At 37.3% G+C, this 20,197-nt stretch overlaps 1 protein-coding gene across 1 annotated transcript; it reads right to left on the bottom strand.

Annotated features, from left to right (window-relative positions):
- Window positions 1–11,471: 11,471 nt before the first annotated feature.
- Window positions 11,472–12,198, bottom strand: LOC122290137 (calcium-binding protein CML37-like). The gene has a single exon (XM_043097694.1). It carries the CDS (start codon window positions 12,008–12,010, stop codon window positions 11,588–11,590), a length of 423 nt encoding a protein of 140 aa, XP_042953628.1. The 5' UTR covers window positions 12,011–12,198; the 3' UTR covers window positions 11,472–11,587.
- Between the last annotated feature and the right edge of the window lie 7,999 nt (window positions 12,199–20,197).

Genomic DNA, 20,197 nt, shown 5'->3' with positions numbered 1-20,197 from the left:
TTGACACACTGCTGCTGCTTAGCCAGACCAAGCAAGGGGAACATTTGTCGCTGTATTTGGCCGTAACCCCAGATGTAGTATCGGCTGTGCTAGTGAGGGATGAAGGGAAAGAGCAAAAACCTTTATACTATGTAAGCTTTAAAAGGAGCCGAAATGAGATACCTAAAGATAGAACTGCTTGCTTTCGCTGTTGTAATAGTTGTGCGGCAATTGCACCCATATTTTCAATCCTACCCGATAAGAGTTGTTACCTCATTGCCATTACAGAAGGTACTACAAAGGTCTGAAACCTCAAGGTGATTGGTAAAATGGTTCTTTGAATTAAGCAAATATGACATTAGTTAGGTTCCCAAAATTGCTGTCAAAGAACAAGTCCTGGCCGACTTTGTAGTGGCATTCACGAATTTCCAAGAGGAAGTGCCCAAGGCTCCCGAGAAGAAGCCATGGCAAGTGTATGTCGAAGGATCATCTTGCTGAGTAGGAGGCGGCGTAGGTGTGCACATGGTGACAAGTGACGGGGTTGAGTCGAATCATGCAATACGGCTGAACTTCAAAGTAACAAACAACGAAGTCGAATATGAAGTAGTGCTCACAGGGTTAGCCATAGCAAAGACTTTAGCCGGGGAAGAGGTTGAGATGAGAGTGGACTCGCAAGTCGTGGTTGACCAAATCACAGGGGAGTATTTGGCAAAGGAAAAAAGCTGATAAAGTATATCCACTAGGTTTAGGAAGGGTGCAGTTGCCTTTGATATTTTTGAATTGAGTAGATTCCTCGAGGAGACAACTGGAAAGCCGATCGGTTGGCACGAGCAGCCTAAGTGAAGCAGGAAGAAACCTTGTCGTGGGAGGTCAGCCTCTGGGCTATTGATACATCGACCATAGGGAAAAAGGTCTTAGAGGTTGGAGAGAGCATAACAGGGTGGGCAAATGATATAATCAAGTGCCTGGAAACTAGAAATCTTCCCACCTCTTAGGAGAAAGTAAGGAAAGTCAAAAGTAGGGCAGCTCGATTCACCATGATAGATGAGACACCATACAGGTGAGGTTTTTCGATCCCATTGTTAAGATGCATCTCGAAGGAGGAGGATGAATATGTAATGAGAGAGGTGCATAAAGGAGTATGCGAAAATCACTCAGGAGGAAGGTCACTTGCCGCAAAGATCATGAGAGCAGGATACTACTGGCCAAACGCCCTAAGAGAAGAAAAATAATTCATAAAAATATGCATCCAATGCTAGATGCAAGCACCAGTCCCAAACACCCCTCCTGAAGAACTGAGGTTGATAACCTCCCATCGGCCATTCGTTCAATGGGGGCATAAACCTGGTTAGCCCTATGGCCCTGAGCAAAAGGGGGATCAAATTTATCATTGTTGTCATCAACTACTTTACCAAGTGGGTAGAAGCTAAATCAATGGCAACAGTGACCGCCCAAATCGTGATGAAGTTCTTATGGAAAGCTATCATATGTAGGTTTGGGGTGCCACAAAGCATTATCTCCGACAACATCAAAAAATTTGACTCCGAACATTATCGCAAGCAGTGTGCTGAACTCATGATCAAAGTCAGATATTCATCTTTAGGACACTTGCAAGCGAATGGATAGGTTGAAGCAACCAACAAAACTATTGTTGGGATACTAAAGAAGAAGGTAGGCAAGAAGAAGGGGACGTGGGCCTATGAGTTCCTGAAATCTTATGGGCATATAGGATAACAACAAAAACCTCACTAGGCGAAACACCCTTCGCCTTGGTGTACGATAGCGAAGCAATGATACCGGAGGAAGTAGGATTTCCAAGCCATAGGAGGAACGGCTTCGATATCGGTGAAAATGATGAAAAGTTGGAAGAAAATTTGGACCCGCTAGAGGAGGTGAGGACGAATGCCGAAGTAAGAATGGAAACTTGCAGAAGGAAGACAGAACAGTACTTCAACAAGAGGGTAAGTCCAATGTCCTTTAAAGTGGGCGACCTAGTCTTGAGGAAAATTGGAGTAACTACAGCAGAGGAGGGAAAGCTGGGACTGCGATTAGAAGGGCAATACGTCATGGTAGCTAGTCATAGTCCTAGAGCTTATTACCTTAAAGACACCACGGGACGTGAATTGCCCCACCCCTAGAACGCTGAGCATTTAAGAAGATATTATGTTTAAACTTATGATGTATTAATTTCGGTAGAACAAATTCATTAGTTTGATTGGATAACACCTTGTTTTCTCTAATTTCTTTATGTTATCTCATTGCCTCGATAGTTGCCTGGTTATTACTCTTTTTGCCAAGGTTACACGGTCAAGGGAATTTCCTATTATATCTCTCGCTAAGGTTACCTGGTCGAGGAACTCTCCAGTTACACATGTCACCAGAGTTACACGATCGAGGCATTCTCCCACCACATTCTTTTCACCAAGGTTACATGGTCAAGGGACTCTCCTGCGACACCTCTCACCAGAGTTAGGTAGGAGAGTGCCAGTTACATAGTTGACGCACTTTCCCACTACACTCTTTTCACCAAAGTTATGCGGTCGAGGGACTTTCCCACTACACCCCTTGCTAGAGTTACGGGGTTGAGGCACTCAATCGATACACTCTTTTTGCCAAGGTTACGCGGTTGAGGGACTCTTCCACTATACCTCTCGCCAAGGTTACTCGGTCGAGAAACTCCCGTTACACCTCTAGCGAGTTACGTAGTCAAGATACTCTCCTACTACACTCTTTTTGCCAAGGTTACCCGGTTGAGGGACTTTCCGGCTACACCTCTTGCTAGAGTTACGCAGTCGAGGCATTCTCCCGCTATACTCTTTTCACCAAGGTTACATGGTCGAGGGATTCTACCTCTTGCCAAGGTTATCCAATCGAGGAACTCTCCTGTTAGACCTGTCGCTAGGGTTATGCGGTTGAGGCATTCTCCCACCAAACTCTTTTCGTCAAGGTTACACGGTCGAGTAATGCTCACGTTACACCTCTTGCCAAAATTATTTCGTCAAGGTACTCTCCTACCACACTCTTTTCACCAAGATTGCCCGAAGGAAAAGCACTAAAGAAAAAAGGGGCCAATCACCATGGAACCAAAGCTGAGCACAAAATCAAAATAGCAAACCAAATTGTTAACTAAATGCAAAAGTTCTTCACAACATATAGAACATTAAGATAGTTCTTCACAATATACACAACGTCAAGACAGTTCTTCATAGCATACACATTGTTGATCCAACATATACAAGTTCTTCACTAAATGCAAAAGTTAGAATTTTTAGGAACGGCGAGGAGGAGAAAAGGCTTCTGGCATGGTGTCTCGTCCAAAGGAATCGAAGACGTGGTAAGCAGTGAAATTGGCTCGTATTGACTTCCAGTCTAAGGTGCATAGATCAGCCTCAGGATGATTAAGCAGAAATTCTCACAACTGTTTAATCCTAAGCTTGAACCCAAGACCCCTGGCTTGACCCTGAATGGTATAGGCAACATTCAGTTGAAAGCAACCTCACCTTGAGAATGAGCTAACTTGATGTTCAGTTTGGTCACCCTTGATTTTGACCCAGACAGCTATTTTTTATGAGATTTCAATATTTGGTTCAGCTGTAAGTAATGGCTATCATATTCCTTAAGCTATTTCTTTGTCTCTGCTAGATCTTGTTCTGCCTTAGCTTTCTCACCCTCAGCTATACTTAGTCGGTTATTTGATTCCTGACGTCCTTCTTCTGAGTTCAGCAGGTGATCAACATAATCAACTTTTGCTTTCTTAAGTCCCTCAACCTCTTTCTCCATCTGATTGAGGTGAGTGACTAGACTATCCCGTTTAGCCTTGCTGGTTTCTTCTAAGGAGCTCGCCACCTCCGATCTAAGCGAGTCAACCTAACCGCACAAGGAAGCGACCTCATCCTCAAGTTTATGAGAGCAGGATTCAACTCGGGATGATTCTTTGTCCATCCTTTCCTTCTCGATTTGTGCAGTGACAATAACACCATGAGCATTAGTGGGGGATAGGTTTGGAAAGACAAAGGGCATCTTAGAGGTAATCTAGCCTGAGATAGTTGAGGCAATAGGAGAGCTAGATACCACTACAATAGCTCCAATCGACGGGCCCTCAACATCTTCAACTTACAAAGACTCCCCGAAGCCATCTAAAGAAGGAGGAAAACTGCTTGGTACATTACAGGGCACATTTAGGAAGTTTGGGTTCAAGATCGTGATGACATCGCCCTCACCAAATGAAAGTCATATTCTGTGGCCGCCAGGTGAGGGGAAGTATGTGGGATTACCTTCTTCTATACTATTCAGTGACAAGTCAAATTCGACCTTTATCACCAACTCCATATCAACCTTAGCTTGGCCCATAAGCTCGTCAAAGGAGTTGGTCATGGGTACTTAAGGGTGACCCGAGCCCTCTCCACCACTCACAAAAGGTGGTGGTGGGGGTCCACTTCTAGTGGAACTAGATTCATCTGAGAGTTTTACACCCAAACAAGCTTTCTACTTTTTCTTACCCCCTGCTGCAGATGATGACCCCCTTTTTAAACCGCTAGCCGGGGACAGGGTGCCTAGAAATTGACGACTAAGAACATGTGCCCTACTAGGCACCATAAAAATCTATCAATATTAAGAGGTTAAAATAGTATTGGACCAGGTGGAATGATCTCAAAATAGTGCTCATCGGGAACTGAGGACCTTGAAGCCATAATGGGAAGCTCATGATTCACACTTTCCTCAACAAGAAACTCCCAACCATCCCCAGACATGAAGAAAAATTTCCTTTGCCAATCCTTAGCATTGGAATATTTTCGCTCCAATTGAATCAATTTGTTGTGAGACCTAAAGCTGCAAAGGTTTTATTCCAAGTGTCTAAAACCGTGTAGAGAAAGAAATTCATGAGTCGTGAGGTCAAGGTAGTTATCACCCATGGGCTCCAAAGCGAGCCACCAGAGAATGCAACAAGCCATCAGAATCTGCTAGGCATTGCACAAGTTTAGCCAGAGCAAGACCCAAGACGTCTAACATGTCACAAATGGGTCATACGAAGGGCAAACAGAGTCCCATCGTGAACATAGTCAAGTAGAAAGCAACAGAAACTGACATACCTCTCACGTTGACAGCTCTGTGACACTGGTCTGGTAGACCCAGGATCATTGAGTCTGGGATGTTGAAACTGCCCTCTCGGAGTCCAATTTCCGATGGGAGACAGTGGAGGACCATTGATGGCCTTAAAAAATTGAGGCATGAAATGATGAAAAGCCCAAACAATGAAACAATGCCATAATTACGAGTCCCATAATGCTTAATGTGATGAGACTTTATGGGGTAACTGGAAGGGGCCTAATCCTCTCACGGGGGCCTGTTGGGTCATATCATGGGCTTGGGCTATAGCACGGCCTGATAACCTAGTTGATCCAAGGCCTAATCCAATCCAAGCATATTCTGGCTAGCATTAGAGGAACAATCACTTGAGTACTTTGGGATAAACAGGCTATCAGTTTATTCAAAGATAAGCTAAATCATAACATCTTGAAGGCTTGAATTTCAAATAATGGATGAGATGGTTATCATGAAGCATCGTGATTTATATATATATAATCCATGTTTGGTTATGAGATCCACCTGATACTTTGGCTAAAGAGAGATTCTTTGTTATCATTACTTAGGCATCGGAGAAGTTTCCTTAGAATTTTCATGTCACACAATTCTTTGACTGTAGGTGATCGTATGTGAGAAGCTGTGAAACACGTCCTTAACAATTCCATTTATTTTATATTGAGATTTTATGTGACTATACACGATTAGGGCTTAATTGTAGATCATTTATCCAAAAGCTGAGTGTCCATGCATGAGTTGACTCGATAGTGTTACCGTCACGTCAATTCATTACTCTAATGATAAACACACACATAACTTTTCACAACATGTTCTACAATAATATTTTAAAAGGAATGGTATTTTTGTAAACTACCTTATAATGTGTTGTCAAATATGTTACGAAAACTATTGCCTAGGAATCATTACTCTAAAGATGTTATAAACTATCTTGAATTGTATGACCACATTTATCTAGTCGTCAAATGCATAGTGCATAGCGCTAAGCATAGTGAGCTAGCATAGTCCCCTTTGTACGCCTATATATATCATTGAATTCTTTAAGAAATTCATAAGTTTGATATACAGATCAATAAGAGAATCTCCTCTCTCGCTCTCTCTCAATATCTTGAAACTCTCTCTCTCTTTTCATTCAGTTCATAACACGTTATCAGCACGATTACTCTCCGTCTCTATATTGCTCCCTCTTCTCTTTCCTCTCTCTCTTTTTGCGAAAGCAATCTCTGATTTTGGCGAACTCTTTGAGGGGATCGACGATTGAATTTTTCTCTCTATGGTTTCTAACGAGAGAATTGAGAAGAATCCAGAGTCCAAAGTTTCATCTGCCAGCTCAACACCTATGGCTTTAGAAAATTAGTTCCTGATTGGTGGGAATTCTCAAACGAATACTTTCACCATGGTGAGAAGCACATCCTGCGCGAAATTCAGCGCCAAGGAGGAGGAGACCTTGTACAGCGTTTTCACCAAGCTTTGGGCTGCCTCTGCCGAGCGTGATCTTGTCGTCCCAGCTGGAGATCCGAATCTGAGCAGAGGATCTATTCCACCAAGCTTTGGGCTACCTCTGCCGAGCGTGATCTTGTCGTCCCAGCTGGAGATCCGAATCTGAGCAGAGGATCTATTCCACTAAGCTTTGGGCTGTCTCTGCCGATGTATCTATGGCCGCCGATGTATATAACTTCAAATAGGGAATAAAAAATAATAAAAAAAAAGTTGAAAAAAAAGAGAGAAGAGAGACGGAAATCTTTAAAAGATCATGATTATCTATGATTTTTTTTTTCAAATCTGACAATAGACCTGCAGGCATTGTACAACTTGCAAGGGTGGGACCTTTACTATTTCGGCTTTATGCAACAAAGTCAGCAAAAAGGGGCGTTTGTTGATGAAAATAAAATAAAAAATGATAAAAGTTAAAAATGGATGGGTGGAAGAAGACGTCCATTATAACTCCTCTTTTCTTATATTATTATATTTTTTTATTTTATATTATTATATCTTGAAAAAGTATAGATATAAAAAGAAAAGTTTGATTTATTTAGTGCGGTGGATACCTACGCATGCAACTTAGTGTTGTGAGGTGAGTGTTGCTATAAAGTTTTCCTACTCAGTTTTGCAAGTTGCTAGCAAAGGACAGGCAGCCTGGTAAATCATGTGGAGTGGGGTCCAGATACCATCAAGCCAATTTAAAATCCTTTTCGGTGGAGTTCAAAGTAAACCTATATGACAGAGTTTGAACAGGATTCAGTGGGCATTTTTACTTCAAGTAAGTTTTTCAATATATCATTTGAAATCTTTAAAGTAAATATTGGTGAATTAAAATTTTCATAATTTACATATCAATTATATCTGTGAATAATTTTATTCACATAGTTTAGATACAAGTTTTATTTATTCTTTTTGTACTTGTTATGAATTATTGATGATATAATTTATCTTAGAATGAAAATGGAGCATTCCTGAAGGATCACTCTAAATCAATAATTTTATTGAGTACCTCATAGTTTAAATGAGTGATACGTGTACCAAAAACTCATTATGATTTATGCACCTGAAGTTGCATAATTGAAATTGTGAAAAGAATATATATTTGAATGAACGTCTCGAATGTGCTCCCGAAGTAGCAATATCGAGTATGCTCCTGAAGTAGCAATATGAAATGCAAACGTTCACAATATATTCTAAATTTACATCTGGTTTTTCAGTGACTGAGTAAAATAATGAGTTTTTGATGAGAATCATTAGTCACGTCTTACTAGATCTATATCATTCCCTGAAGTGAATAATAATGGATTTATATCATTCTATTCCCTGAAGTGAAAAGAATTATGCGTTTCATTCAAAGAAACTAAGAGATTGGACGTGATAATGAATATCTTTTCGGGTCAGAAGCTCGTATTGGAAAAGCTGTAAGCTTTCTCTTTGAGATGATATTATACAAATTATTGAATCAAATATTATGATGCATTAAAAGGTGATATGATTCAAAATATTTGTATCTTCTGATGGTTATCTTGATCATCCAAAATCAATTACGATAAGTCGAATAATTTTCATATGGACGTCCATAAAAGAACCAGAAGATTCTTTTACTATAAAGTCTTACCAACAGAAGTGGAAAGAAAAATTTGCTTGAAACAAGATGAAATAATTCGACGTTATCTTGATTATCATAAGTGAACCAGAAGTTCAGATGATAATTAAATTATGGATGCAATAAGATAAAAATGTCTCATATTCTAGCTGCTAAAATCCCAGCAAGGATTGAAGTCCCTGTAGGACAATTAAGAAATTCAGCAGTCTAAAAATATGTATAAAGGCATGTGAGACTTATTGATACAAAAGATAGAGTATCTCAAAAGAGAAAAGCACAAATAATTTGGTGCTCCTGAAGAGGCCATATCCACAGAACAAGCAATAAAGTCCATCCAAATTTTCTATATAAAATTCTCCTATATAAACTCTTGAAGAGTATAAATCTCCTGAAGAGTGCCTTCTGAAGAGGTTTTTCATGAAAATGTCTTCCCTTGAAGAGGGACAGGTAGCTGAAAATAACGATATCTCGTTACATTTCATGAATAATGGAGAAATTATGGATAGAAATAAAATTGTTGTCGACAACGTATTTCCATATGAGATGGCAATTGACATTACCAGAAGTAATGATCGTCGAAAAATACGACGTAAAATATTAGCCAAATTTGAAAGAAACAATTCCTGCAGAAATGATTCACTAGTAAAATATGATGCATCGGGACTTATAGTCCAAACACCTAAAGAGGTGATGCTTGTTGAATGTTAGTGGGTATTTATAGAAAGGAAATAAAAATGTGATATATAAATCACGAGTCAGTTTCTCAATTCCTGCAGAATTGATATCACTAAGTAAAATGTGATAAATATGGACTTGAAGTCCAAACACCTAAAGAGGTGATTTTGATTAAATATCAGTGGATATTTATATACATGATATAAAAAGTCTGAAACTTTTAATATGAAAATGTGATATAGAGATCACAAGTTAGTTTCTCGAAGAAACAATATTGATATGATTTTAAAATGGTTGAAATCATATTGAGATTTTTATTAGCTTGAAAATTACCGAGAGTTTGGATATGCATGATTAACTGCATATTTATATGGATCATTGGATCATGATATATATATGAAAATCCCTGAAGGATAGAAAATGTCTGAAACTTCTAATATGAATACATATGGAAATATGTATTCTATCAAGTTTCAAAGATCCTTATATGATCTAAAGCAATCCAAACGCAAATGAAAACAAGCTATTATTACAGTTTATATATGATTTAAATGTCATTGAGGCTCCAGAAGAGTTCATAAAAACTGCACATATTTGAAATATAAATCTGAAACCCTTGCAGCTTCAAGGGGAAGATAGATGATGTTATTAGTCATAAAATACCATCTTTTAATACAATTAGTATTTCAGATTCATATTATGGGTTTGATATGAAGTGTGCATTATTAAAGAAGAAATGAAAGGGAGCACACAGAACATCTACCAAAAGATAGAAACACAAATATGAATATTTGTGAAATATTATTTTATTATCTTGAAGCAAGAATTACAGAAATTTAAGGCACTTTGCCTCATTCTTCAAATGCTCTTGTTCTTCAAGAATCTGCATGGCATCCCTATCTAAAGCGGTGGGCAATCTAAAAGAAGATTTAAGCAAGGATTTTAAATTCCTATTCTCTTGCTTTATTGATTCTATCTTCATGTTTGACTCCAGAAGAAGTCGCTGAAGTATAGCAATATTCTCGTGGAGATTGTCAACTCCACAAGTTTTGGATTGCAGTCGCTGAGAAAATGCGACAATGGATGATGAGTATCGGGTACCGAGACTCACAAGCTCATAGATAGCTTCATTATCTGACCTATGAGTCAGATCATTACATTGCATGATAGCACCTGTGGTAGAAGCAGGAACAGCTGATGAACGAGGTGCAGAGTACCTCATATATTGGCCATGAGAAGATCGCTGAGCCATTGCAGAGTAAAAATGTAGAAAGAGATTGCAGAGTAAAAATGAAGTATGATTACAGAAAAGTGAAGAAGATGAGATGCGAATGAAGATGAGCTGAATATCTCTTTTATAGAGAAAATTATGATACAACATCTCTCGTGAAGCAAGAGAAAAGAGACGAAATATAACTTCATAGCTCTGCGGCGCCTGACAGCTAAGGCGCCTGACAGCTGCTGCACCTAACAGCACGCCTGACAGCTGCAGCACTTGACAGCACGCCTGACACCTACAGAGGAGTTGAAAATCTGCGGTGCTTGTCTGATCTTAAAAGGCTGGCCACCGTTTTTATTAAAAATGAGGTTAGCAGTTTAATGTTGATGAATTCTCCACTAACTGTGTTATTTACAAGAACTCCAGAAGAGTAGTGATCAGCAGAAAGATCCAGTTGTGATTATTTTATCAACATGGATCAAGTCCACAGTTAGTTGGATGTACAAATGCGAGTTATCTTTCAGATACACACAAGAAGATCATTGCAATTCATGAGAAGAAAGTTGAAATTGATATCAAGAAGGTACGGTCAAGTAAAAATCTGGCAGATTTATTCACTGAAGCATTACCAACTGCAACATTTAAGAAGATTATGCAGAACATTGGAATGCGGAGGTTTGAAGACCTGTTATCATGCACTTTTCAGGGGAAGTAATGTCTTGAAGACTTGTGCTGATTGTACTCTTTTTCCTTCGCTAAGGTTTTATCCCACTAGGTTTTCCTTTGCAAGGTTTTAATGAGGCAATCCTAAAACACTCGGCAATACATATGAATACTGTACTCTTTTTCCTTCGCCATTGGTTTTTTCCTACAGGGTTTTTCCTTGGCAAGGTTTTAACGAAGCATATTCTTTAAATATGGTCATCCAAAGGGGAAATGTTATAAACTATCTTGAATTGTATGACCACATTTATCTAGTCGTCAAATGCATAGTGCATAGTGCATAGTGCATAGTGCTAAGCATAGTGAGCTAGCATAGTCCCCTTTGTACGCCTATATATATCGTTGAATTTTTTAAGAAATTCATAAGTTTGATATACAGATCAATAAGAGAATCTCCTCTCTCGCTCTCTCTCAATATCTTGAAACTCTGTCTCTTTTCATTCAGTTCATAACAAAAGATAAATTGTCAATATTAGCTGTTGAATGGACTGAAGTGGCGGCACTGCTACGTCAGCTAGTGCACTTTGTGCTCGGGCTGGGGGCCATAGTACTAATTATTTAATTGCATTATGGAACATTGATGTGTCAAATTGAGTTTTAAAAAAGTAATCTATAAAGAGATAATATAAATTAATATTGTAGAATTCATATAATCTGTCTATTTTTTTCTATAATTAGACCATTTAATTGAATCAGACAATTAAAAAGAATATTCATTAATATTAAATTACAGGGAGATTAAAAAAGAATAGTTTGCAAACTTGCAAAGTGAATGAAAATTAGGAATGCTTAAAGAATAATTATCACTGCATCATGATTCTGAATTCTTCAAAACAAAGAACACCATCCCCATTCAAATCGAACTGTTTGATCATCACTGTGCATTCATCAATGGACTTTGAGTCACCCAATCTGCTGAGCATCCTTTTCAGACTCTTGGGTGTGATAAACCCACACCCTTCTGTATCATACATTGAAAAAGCTTCTCTCAAATCCTTTACCTTCTCTTCCTCTCCCCCTCCTTGTACTAACCCAATAAAATCCTCCAAAGACAAGAACCCATCTCCATCAGAATCAAATGCCTCAACTGCAACATTTATCTCTTTTGAAAACAGATCTCCACCCATGACACCCAACCGATGTCTCAAATCCGAAGCCGATATTTTCCCATCACCATCTTCATCGAAGTACTCGAAAACACTCTTGAACTCTTCGCCTTTCCCCATTTCAGTTCTGAAGTAATAGAAATGGAATTGATGGACAATAAGGGGTGATTACTTGTTGTAAGAAGTAGAAGCAAAAGCCAAGAAGCTCCTTTGCTATTTTGAATTGCTATACAATATTGTTACATCCGTCCTTGTATATATACACCTTTTGAGGCTGCGTGACTCGTGAGGTTTTAACCAAATCCGAACCATCTATGATGATGGGAAGAACCTGCTGTGAGTTTTCGAAACATAAGAAACAAGTGTTCAAACGAAGAAAAAATAAAAACGGGAATCCCGTGGATATTAGGTAGTCTATGGTTGTCACTTTCACGGGAAATTGTCTTGAGAAATAGACGGAGAAGCTGAGAAAAAATTGGCAACTTCTACGGTCCAGAACGTGTTTAATGGTCAACAACGCGAACCATTCAGTCATGCGTGATGCTATTAACTACTAAAATAATATTTGAAATTTTAGGATGACAAGACTTATATCTTCCTTTTGAAATAAATAAATAAATATAAAATCTATATAAAAAAATAATTTTTTTAATAATATTCAATAAATTTAAAAATTATATAAAAAAATAATTTTTTTAATAATAGACTTCAATTTTTTTTAAAGATATGCAAGATTTGTGTACTCTATAATTAAAGTTGACGTTGATATCCTACAAGTAACTTTCTTGTATTTTTCATAAACATCCCAATTTTTATTTTATTTTATTTTATTATTTTTAAACTTTGTCTCTAATAGCATTAATTCGCATCCGGCTGGACATAAGCATCTCTTTGCAAAAATGAGAAAAAGTCGTTGATTTTGTCCAAAATTTGCCCCACATGGGACCGAGTAAGATAGGGAATAATCTTAAGTTTGCAACAGTAGCTTTCTCAATTTGCTCAGTAACGATAGCAATATTCCAAAACCTATTTATATTAATATTTTAGTAACCATCAACAAAACCATTTTATTAATCCTCAATAAACTAAAGTGTGATTAGAAGAGCAAGTCCACTTATGTATACACTAATATATAATATATGACCATTTGGAAAAAGTCCCAAGAATTTCAAAATTTTGACTATTTAAAAACCTACAAAATTTGTTAGGGTTGAAAATGAATGTTAGAAAATGAAAAAAAATGTTATAGTTAAAAATGTATGATTTTGTTTTCAGTCTCTTAGTAACATGCTCTGGCGATTTGGGCAATTTATGCGACTTAGGGGTGTTTACTTGAGAGTTTGCATCTTGTTATCTGGTACACGTTTCGGTTGTGGTGTGGCCCACAGTGGCTTTGTTCTGTCTATGATGGCGGAAGATTTAATATACAATATTGATAAGATTCATTTATCAGTGGTGGAGACTGAGGAGATTATGGTTACTGATTATGTTCCAGATTTAACATCGACGCAGACTGACTTTTGCTTAGTATTTACACTTTTGATGAGAAAGTTTGTGAATAATGAGGCTTTTAGGAATATGATGAAGATGTTGTGGAATCCTAAGGGAGTAAAATTCTTTGATCTCAGTGATGGATTATTCTTGATGCAGTTTACGGATGTTGTAGATAAGTCTTGTGTTATTCGGAATGGACTATGGTTTTTTGACAAAAGTCTTGTACTGATGTGGGATTATGATGGGAACATCCGACTCTTTACGCTTTGTTTAAATCGTGCATCCTTCTGGATTAAGTTGTTTGATCTACCACTGAATTGCATGAACCCTGCGGTGCTTCATATGATTGGTAATACTATTAGGGAAGTGGAGGACATAGATATACCTGAGGCCGTGCTAGCATGAGGGAGTTTTGTAGAGTTTGGATTAAACTGGATGTCCAATTGCCTCTTCCACGAGTTAAACGTTTAAATTTATGAGCCTTTGAATCTTGTTGGATCCATTTGAAGTATGAGAAGCTTTCAACGTTTTGCTACTGTTGTGGCATCTTGGGTCACTCAGTCCGTGAATGTGATCTATGAGAATATAACAGGGTTCACTTTGAGACTGAAGGTTATCCTTTTGGGCCATGGTTAAAAGCAGATGGGAATTTACTGCAGAGTCAGGGGCGTCTATCTCGTCGATTAAATTGAAAAAATGATCTAAAGGACTTAGTGAAAGGAGATTCTTCTTCTAGGAGCCTTTCTTTGTTGATTGTGGTTGAACCTATGGATTTTCTGGTGAGGATGGTACCAATGGCAAAACGGAGGAACAATCTTGTTGCCCAGATGACTAACACAAGAGGGGGGGTGAATTGAGTTGTATTAAAAAAAAATAACAATTATAAGTCAAATATATAATATAAAATATAAACAAAATATGAAATAACAATAAATATAAAGAGTAAGGGTAAGAGAAAAGCAAACTCAGTATGTTAACGAGGTTCGGCCCCACTGCCTACGTCCTCGGTACACCTTTGAACAACACCGCTACAAAGGATCCGTGTAGAACACCCTCTACACTTACAATCACCTTACACGTGGTGATTCAACTATTCCCCGTGTAGAATACTTTCTACACACACAAGGGTTATACACACCCTTTTTCTGATACAAAAGCTGATAGTGGGTAGGTTATCAGAAAACACTCCTCAATGAGTGAAATAAGAACAATACAACGCAAACTATATCTCTCAAAATGAACAAGGATTAAGGCTCAATGCTTAGAGAAGAGAGAATGAAAGCTTTGAATGAATGTTGTATGCTCTTGGTGTTGTGAATGTGAAGCTCTCAAATGATCTATTTATAGGCATATGAGACTTCATATTCAAATTTAAAAAGATTCACATGTCAAAGACAACATCATTCACTTTTTCAAAAAATTCAAATAAAAGGTTCTTCTTTTTCAATTGTCAAAGACAACATCACTCACTTTTTCAAAGAATTCAAATAAAAGGTTCTTCTTTTTTAATTATCAAAGACAACATCATTCATTTTTTCAAAAAAAATCAAATCTAATCTTTTACTTTTGGCATATGACAAAATGAGCACACTTTCATTTTCAAAAAATTCAAACCTAATCTTTTACTTTTTGTATAAGTCTAAAAAATCATCAATCACTTTTGAAAATATTCAAATAAAACATGCACATGTGAAAGATGACAATCAATCGTCTTTAATATTTTCAAAGTTCAACCCTTTAATCAAGGCATGCACATGCAAAAGATGACAATCAATCATCTTTCAAAATTTTCAAATTTAATTTTCAAAAATATTCATGCACATGTGAAAAATGTATTTTAATGCTTTATGATAAAATATTAATTTTGAGCATTAATCCTAATTTCGAATTTTGAAGAGATTTACAATATTACTCTATAATTTTAATGTGAATTTGTTCCCTTCTTGCTCATGCTTGTTTCCTTGATGTGCTTGACTCCATTGTGTAGACAACTTGAGTTTGAGACTTCTTTATTCTTTGAATTCATTTGTTATCATCAAAATCTATGTGTAAATATATAATTACACAAAACTTGAAATCTTGGGTTTAACAAATCTTGGCAGACAACCGTTACTAATGACGATTACGGTGGAGATGCACGGAATAGGAGTGTGGAAAAGTAGTTGGTGGGGATGACCGTTACTGAATTTTGAAGGGATGTCAGTTATTTCTTCAAATGCTGAAATGAAGGAGACGAAGAGAGGGACATGTGATAGAAGGTGTGGGCTTGGAATGGGTTGTGTTAATGGGCTAGAAATGGTTTGCTTGAATGGAGGGGATAGCATGGATGTGCTGGATTGTTTGAGTAAACCTTTACTGTCATCTGCTAGGGCAAGTCTTGAGTCTAAGGGTAATTCGCTCAGTTCTCTTGAGAAGCATATGCATTGCAGGTCAACGGCTTTTGAAGGGAAATTGTCTTCAATATTGAAGGGAGATCCAGCAGGCTTGAAGATTTCAGAACTTTTTGCTGAACCGTTGGCTAATTTCTCAAATTTGGATGGAATTCAAGGTGCAAATGATATCGGCATTAGGGAAGAGAGGATCTTTGCTATGGTGGAGGAGCCGAATGCCAAAGGAGCATCAGTTTTTCCATCACCTAACTGCTCTACTCAGGGAAAGGATGTTCAGCAAGGTGCAAGGAGAGGTCGGCAGTAGGAATCACAGTTTCTGAGAAGGGTGGTAGGCGACGAGCATGTTTCAAGCCAAGGGCTTCTGGTTTTAAACCATTTACAAGTAAGTCTCATTCTTCTTCTATACCATTAAAACGGTTGATTGAGTTGGTGGGTTATGCTGAAAGTGAAGGCTCAAATGACTTTAAGAGGCTTCGGTATTTTGATGATAATTGTTTGATGGATGTTTAAATTTTATCGGTAGAGGTTGATGATCAGTCCTAGCGGTCACCATGAAGCTGCTAAGTTGGAACATTCGGGGGCTTGGGAATCCACGGGCTGTTTGTATTCTTCGTGATGTTATGCGAAGAGAAGATCCTGACATACTGTTTGTGATGTAGACAAAATGTGTGAGTAGAAAAATGGAAGATTTGAAGTTTGTATTGGGATTTAATGGTTTCTTAGTTGTGAATTGTGAAGGACGAAGTAGGGGTATTGCACTGTTTCGGCAAAAGGGTGTTAGTTTAAATCTTGTTTTATTTTCAAAAAACCATTTTGATGCTTGGGTTACTGATTTGGCTTTGAATTGTTGTTGGCGTCTAACTGCTGTTTATAGTCATCCAGATGCTGTTGGTCGAAAGGGTATTTGACAGTTGATTAAATCTATTTCAGGCCCTCTAATTTTTTTGTGGATTTGTTTTGGGGATTTTAATGAGGTGGTGTTTAACTCTAAAAAAATGAGTGGTAGAATACGTACTGAAGGGCAAATGAGGGACTTCAAGAATGTTATCGATTCTTGTCAATTTCAAAGTTTACACACGATTGGAGATTTTTTTCACATGGTCTAATATGCGAGAAGGGGGAGGCTTTCATTCAGGAGAGGCTTGATAGATTTTTGGCCAATTTTGAGTCGATGTTTTTTTACCCTTTTACAAAGGTAACAATTTTTCTCTTAGTCACTTGGATCATAACTGTTTACTTCTTGATACTTGTGGGGCAGAATCGAGAATATGTAGAAAGAAGAGGATGTTTCATTTTAAGGCTATGTGGATTGGAGCTGAGGGGTGCAAGGATGTTATTTGTAAATCTTGGAATGCTCAGCCCCTTGACAATGTTATGTATAACTTGCAACAATCTCTCTTGCAGTGTGAGAAAGAGTTACAGATTTGGAAGTATCAACAATTTGGTCATCTTCATTATGAGTTAAGAGCAAAACAGGCTGGGTTGGAAAGATTGCAACATGGCCCAGGTTTTGTTGTGGACATCAGAAATATTTGGTAGGATATAAATGTGTTATTGGAGAGGGAGGAATTGATATGGAAACAAAGATTAAGGCCATAATGGTTACACTCAGGGGATAAAAACTCAAAGTTCTTTCACCATAATGCTTCCCAAAGGCGATGAAGAAATTCCATTGTAAAGCTAAAGGATGATGTGGGGATATGGAGAGAAAATGCAGATCTAGAAAATTTAGAAGTTACTTATTTTTCAGATTTATTTAATACTTCTAACCCTATCGATATGGATGCAATTCTAGATACTTTGTAGCCAAAAGTGAACTCTCAAATGAATGAGATTCTTTTACAACCTTTTGTTGAGGAAGATGTGCAGGAAAATTTGTTTCAAATGCAAGCTGTGAAGGCACCAAGACCTGATAGTATGTCTCCTATCTTCTACCAAAAATATTGGCATATTGTTGGAGAGTTGGTGGTGAAAATGGTGTTGGCTAATTTGAATCTTGGGTATATTTCAGCAGAAGTTAATAAGACCTACATTGTACTTATCCCAAAGAAGCAAAAATCTGAAAAAATTCAAGACTTCAGACCTATTAGTTTGTGTAATGTGATTTATAAGATAATGGCTAAGATAATTGTTAATAGGCTAAAGCTTATCTTGGGTAATGTTATATCCCATATGCAAAGTGCTTTTGTTCCCAATAGACTTATTACGGATAATGTCTTATTAGCATATAAAGCAGTCCATTCTATTAGAAGAAGAAGAAGAGGTAAAAATGGTGTTATGTCTATTAAATTAGATATGAGTAAAACTTATGATAGGGTGGAAGGGAAATTTTTGGAAAGAGTAATGATTCAGTTGGGGTTTGATAATAAGTGAGTTTCTTTGATACTTTCTTACTTATCTTCAATGTCTTATTAGATTCTTCTTAATGGTTTGCCTTCATCTTCTATTTTTCCTTTTCGAAATTTAAGATAAAGTGATCCGTTATCGTCATACCTGTTTATGTTGTGTGCTGAAAGTCTGTCCTCTCTTATTCAAGAAGCTGAGAAGAGAAGAGTGTTAAGAGGTGTTAAAGTCTATAATGGTACTCCGATGTTAACTCACTTTTTTTTCTTTTTTGCTGATAACTATTTGTTGTTTTGTAGAGTAAGTATGGCCGAACATTCTGCTTTGAAAGATTTACTTAACTTATATGCAAGTGCATTGGGTCTCTAGGTAAATTTGGAAAAACAGAGTTATTATTAAGTAAAAAAGTGTGGGTGGAGGATGACAGCCATTAAGGTCCTTTCGAATGTTCCGGCAATTCAACACCATGCTAAGTATTTGGGATTACCATCATTTGTTGGTAGATATCGGTATGCAACTTTTCAGGATATCAAAGCCAAAGTATGGAATAAGTTTTAAGGGTGAAAAGAGAAGCTTCTCTCACAAGCTGGCTGGGAAATTGTAATAAAGGCTACAACACAAGCTTTACCTTCTCATTCCATGAGTTGCTTTAAGTTACCAATGGTTTTTTGTAAATATTTGGAAAGTATGTTTGCCAGATTTTGGTGGGGGTAGTATGGTGAAAAGTATCGTATTCATTGGGTTAGTTGGAAACATATGTGTGAGTCAAAGATGGTTGGTGGAATGGGATTTCGAAACTTGGAGATGTTTAATTTATCATTACTTGCAAAACAAGGATGACGATTAATGCAAAATTCTAATTCTCTATTGTTTAAGGTTTTTAAAGTCAAGTATTTTTCCAAAACAACATTTCTAAAGTCTCAACTTTGTAACAATCCTTCTTATGCTTGGAGGAGTATTTTTGTAGCAAAAAACATCATTCTTCGAGGCTATGTTTGGCGAATAGGCACCGGAAAAAATATTAAATTATGGGAAGATAGGTGGGTACGCAAACTTGAAGCCTTTTAGTGGGCACTCTTCTCATTGTTTATATTTGGATGCTACGGTCAATTTGCTAACCATTTCTTATTCTAGATATTGGAATGAAGAGTTAATTCGTATTGTTTTTCCAGCTTATGTAGCAGACCAGATTTTACAGATTCCTTTACATTATTTGGCAGTTGATCAACTTGTATGGGGAGGAAACAAATCAGGTATGTACTCCATTAAATCTGGCTATCATTTTGCTATGAAAATGGTATATAGAAGGGATACTGTGGGGTCCTCTCATTCTCATTCTCATATGGGTTTGTGGAAGAAGTTGTGGAATTTGTCTCTCCTTAATAAAGTTAAAAATTTTGTATGGAGAGCCACTGATAATTTGCCTACTAAGGCTAATTTGTTTAAAAGGGGTGTAGTGGATGATGGAGTGCGTGATTTTTGTCATGTGAAGGTTGAGGATGTCACTTATGTGTTCTGTTTGTATCCTAATTTTTCTGAAATGAGGAAATCTCGATGCCAAGTTCTTTTGCCTTTCTTGATTGCTGGACATCGGTTTGAAATGTTAATATGGAAGATTATGGAAATTGATTTGTCTTTGATTTTATTTTTTTTTTACAATCTGCTGAAGTGTGTGGAGATTGTGAAACTTGTGTTTGTTTGATAAAGCTAGGAGTTCAATATTGGATATCGTGGATTATGTTGTGAGTATTTAAACAGTTTCAATGCTATCAAATCATCTTCTTAGATTGTGAAAATGGAAAAAGGGCTTAAGTGGGTATCACCTCCTCTTAAGAAGGTAAAACTAAATTTTGATGGAGCATTGTTTTGCGATGAAGGTAAGGCTACGGTGGGAATTATACTTAAGAACTACATGGGACAGGTGTTGTTTGCTTTAAGCCGAAAGGAAGAAGGTGTTTTTGAAGTGGATGAAAATGAATCTCTAGCAGTCTTGAGAGGCTTGGAAATGGCTTTTGGTATGGGTTTTTATAGTATTATTATATAAGAGGATTCCTAGACAATTGTTGAAGATATTAAGAAA

This window comes from Carya illinoinensis, chromosome 12, assembly GCF_018687715.1.
Source record: "Carya illinoinensis cultivar Pawnee chromosome 12, C.illinoinensisPawnee_v1, whole genome shotgun sequence".
NCBI lineage: Eukaryota > Viridiplantae > Streptophyta > Magnoliopsida > Fagales > Juglandaceae > Carya > Carya illinoinensis.
Note: the sequence above shows the minus strand (reverse complement) of the source record. Positions and strands in the feature narration are given on the sequence as shown.

What these genes read in the sequence shown, in the direction of transcription:
- LOC122290137 (XM_043097694.1), bottom strand. Translation starts at nt 12,010, where the DNA reads ATGGGGAAAGGCGAAGAGTTCAAGAGTGTTTTCGAGTACTTCGATGAA.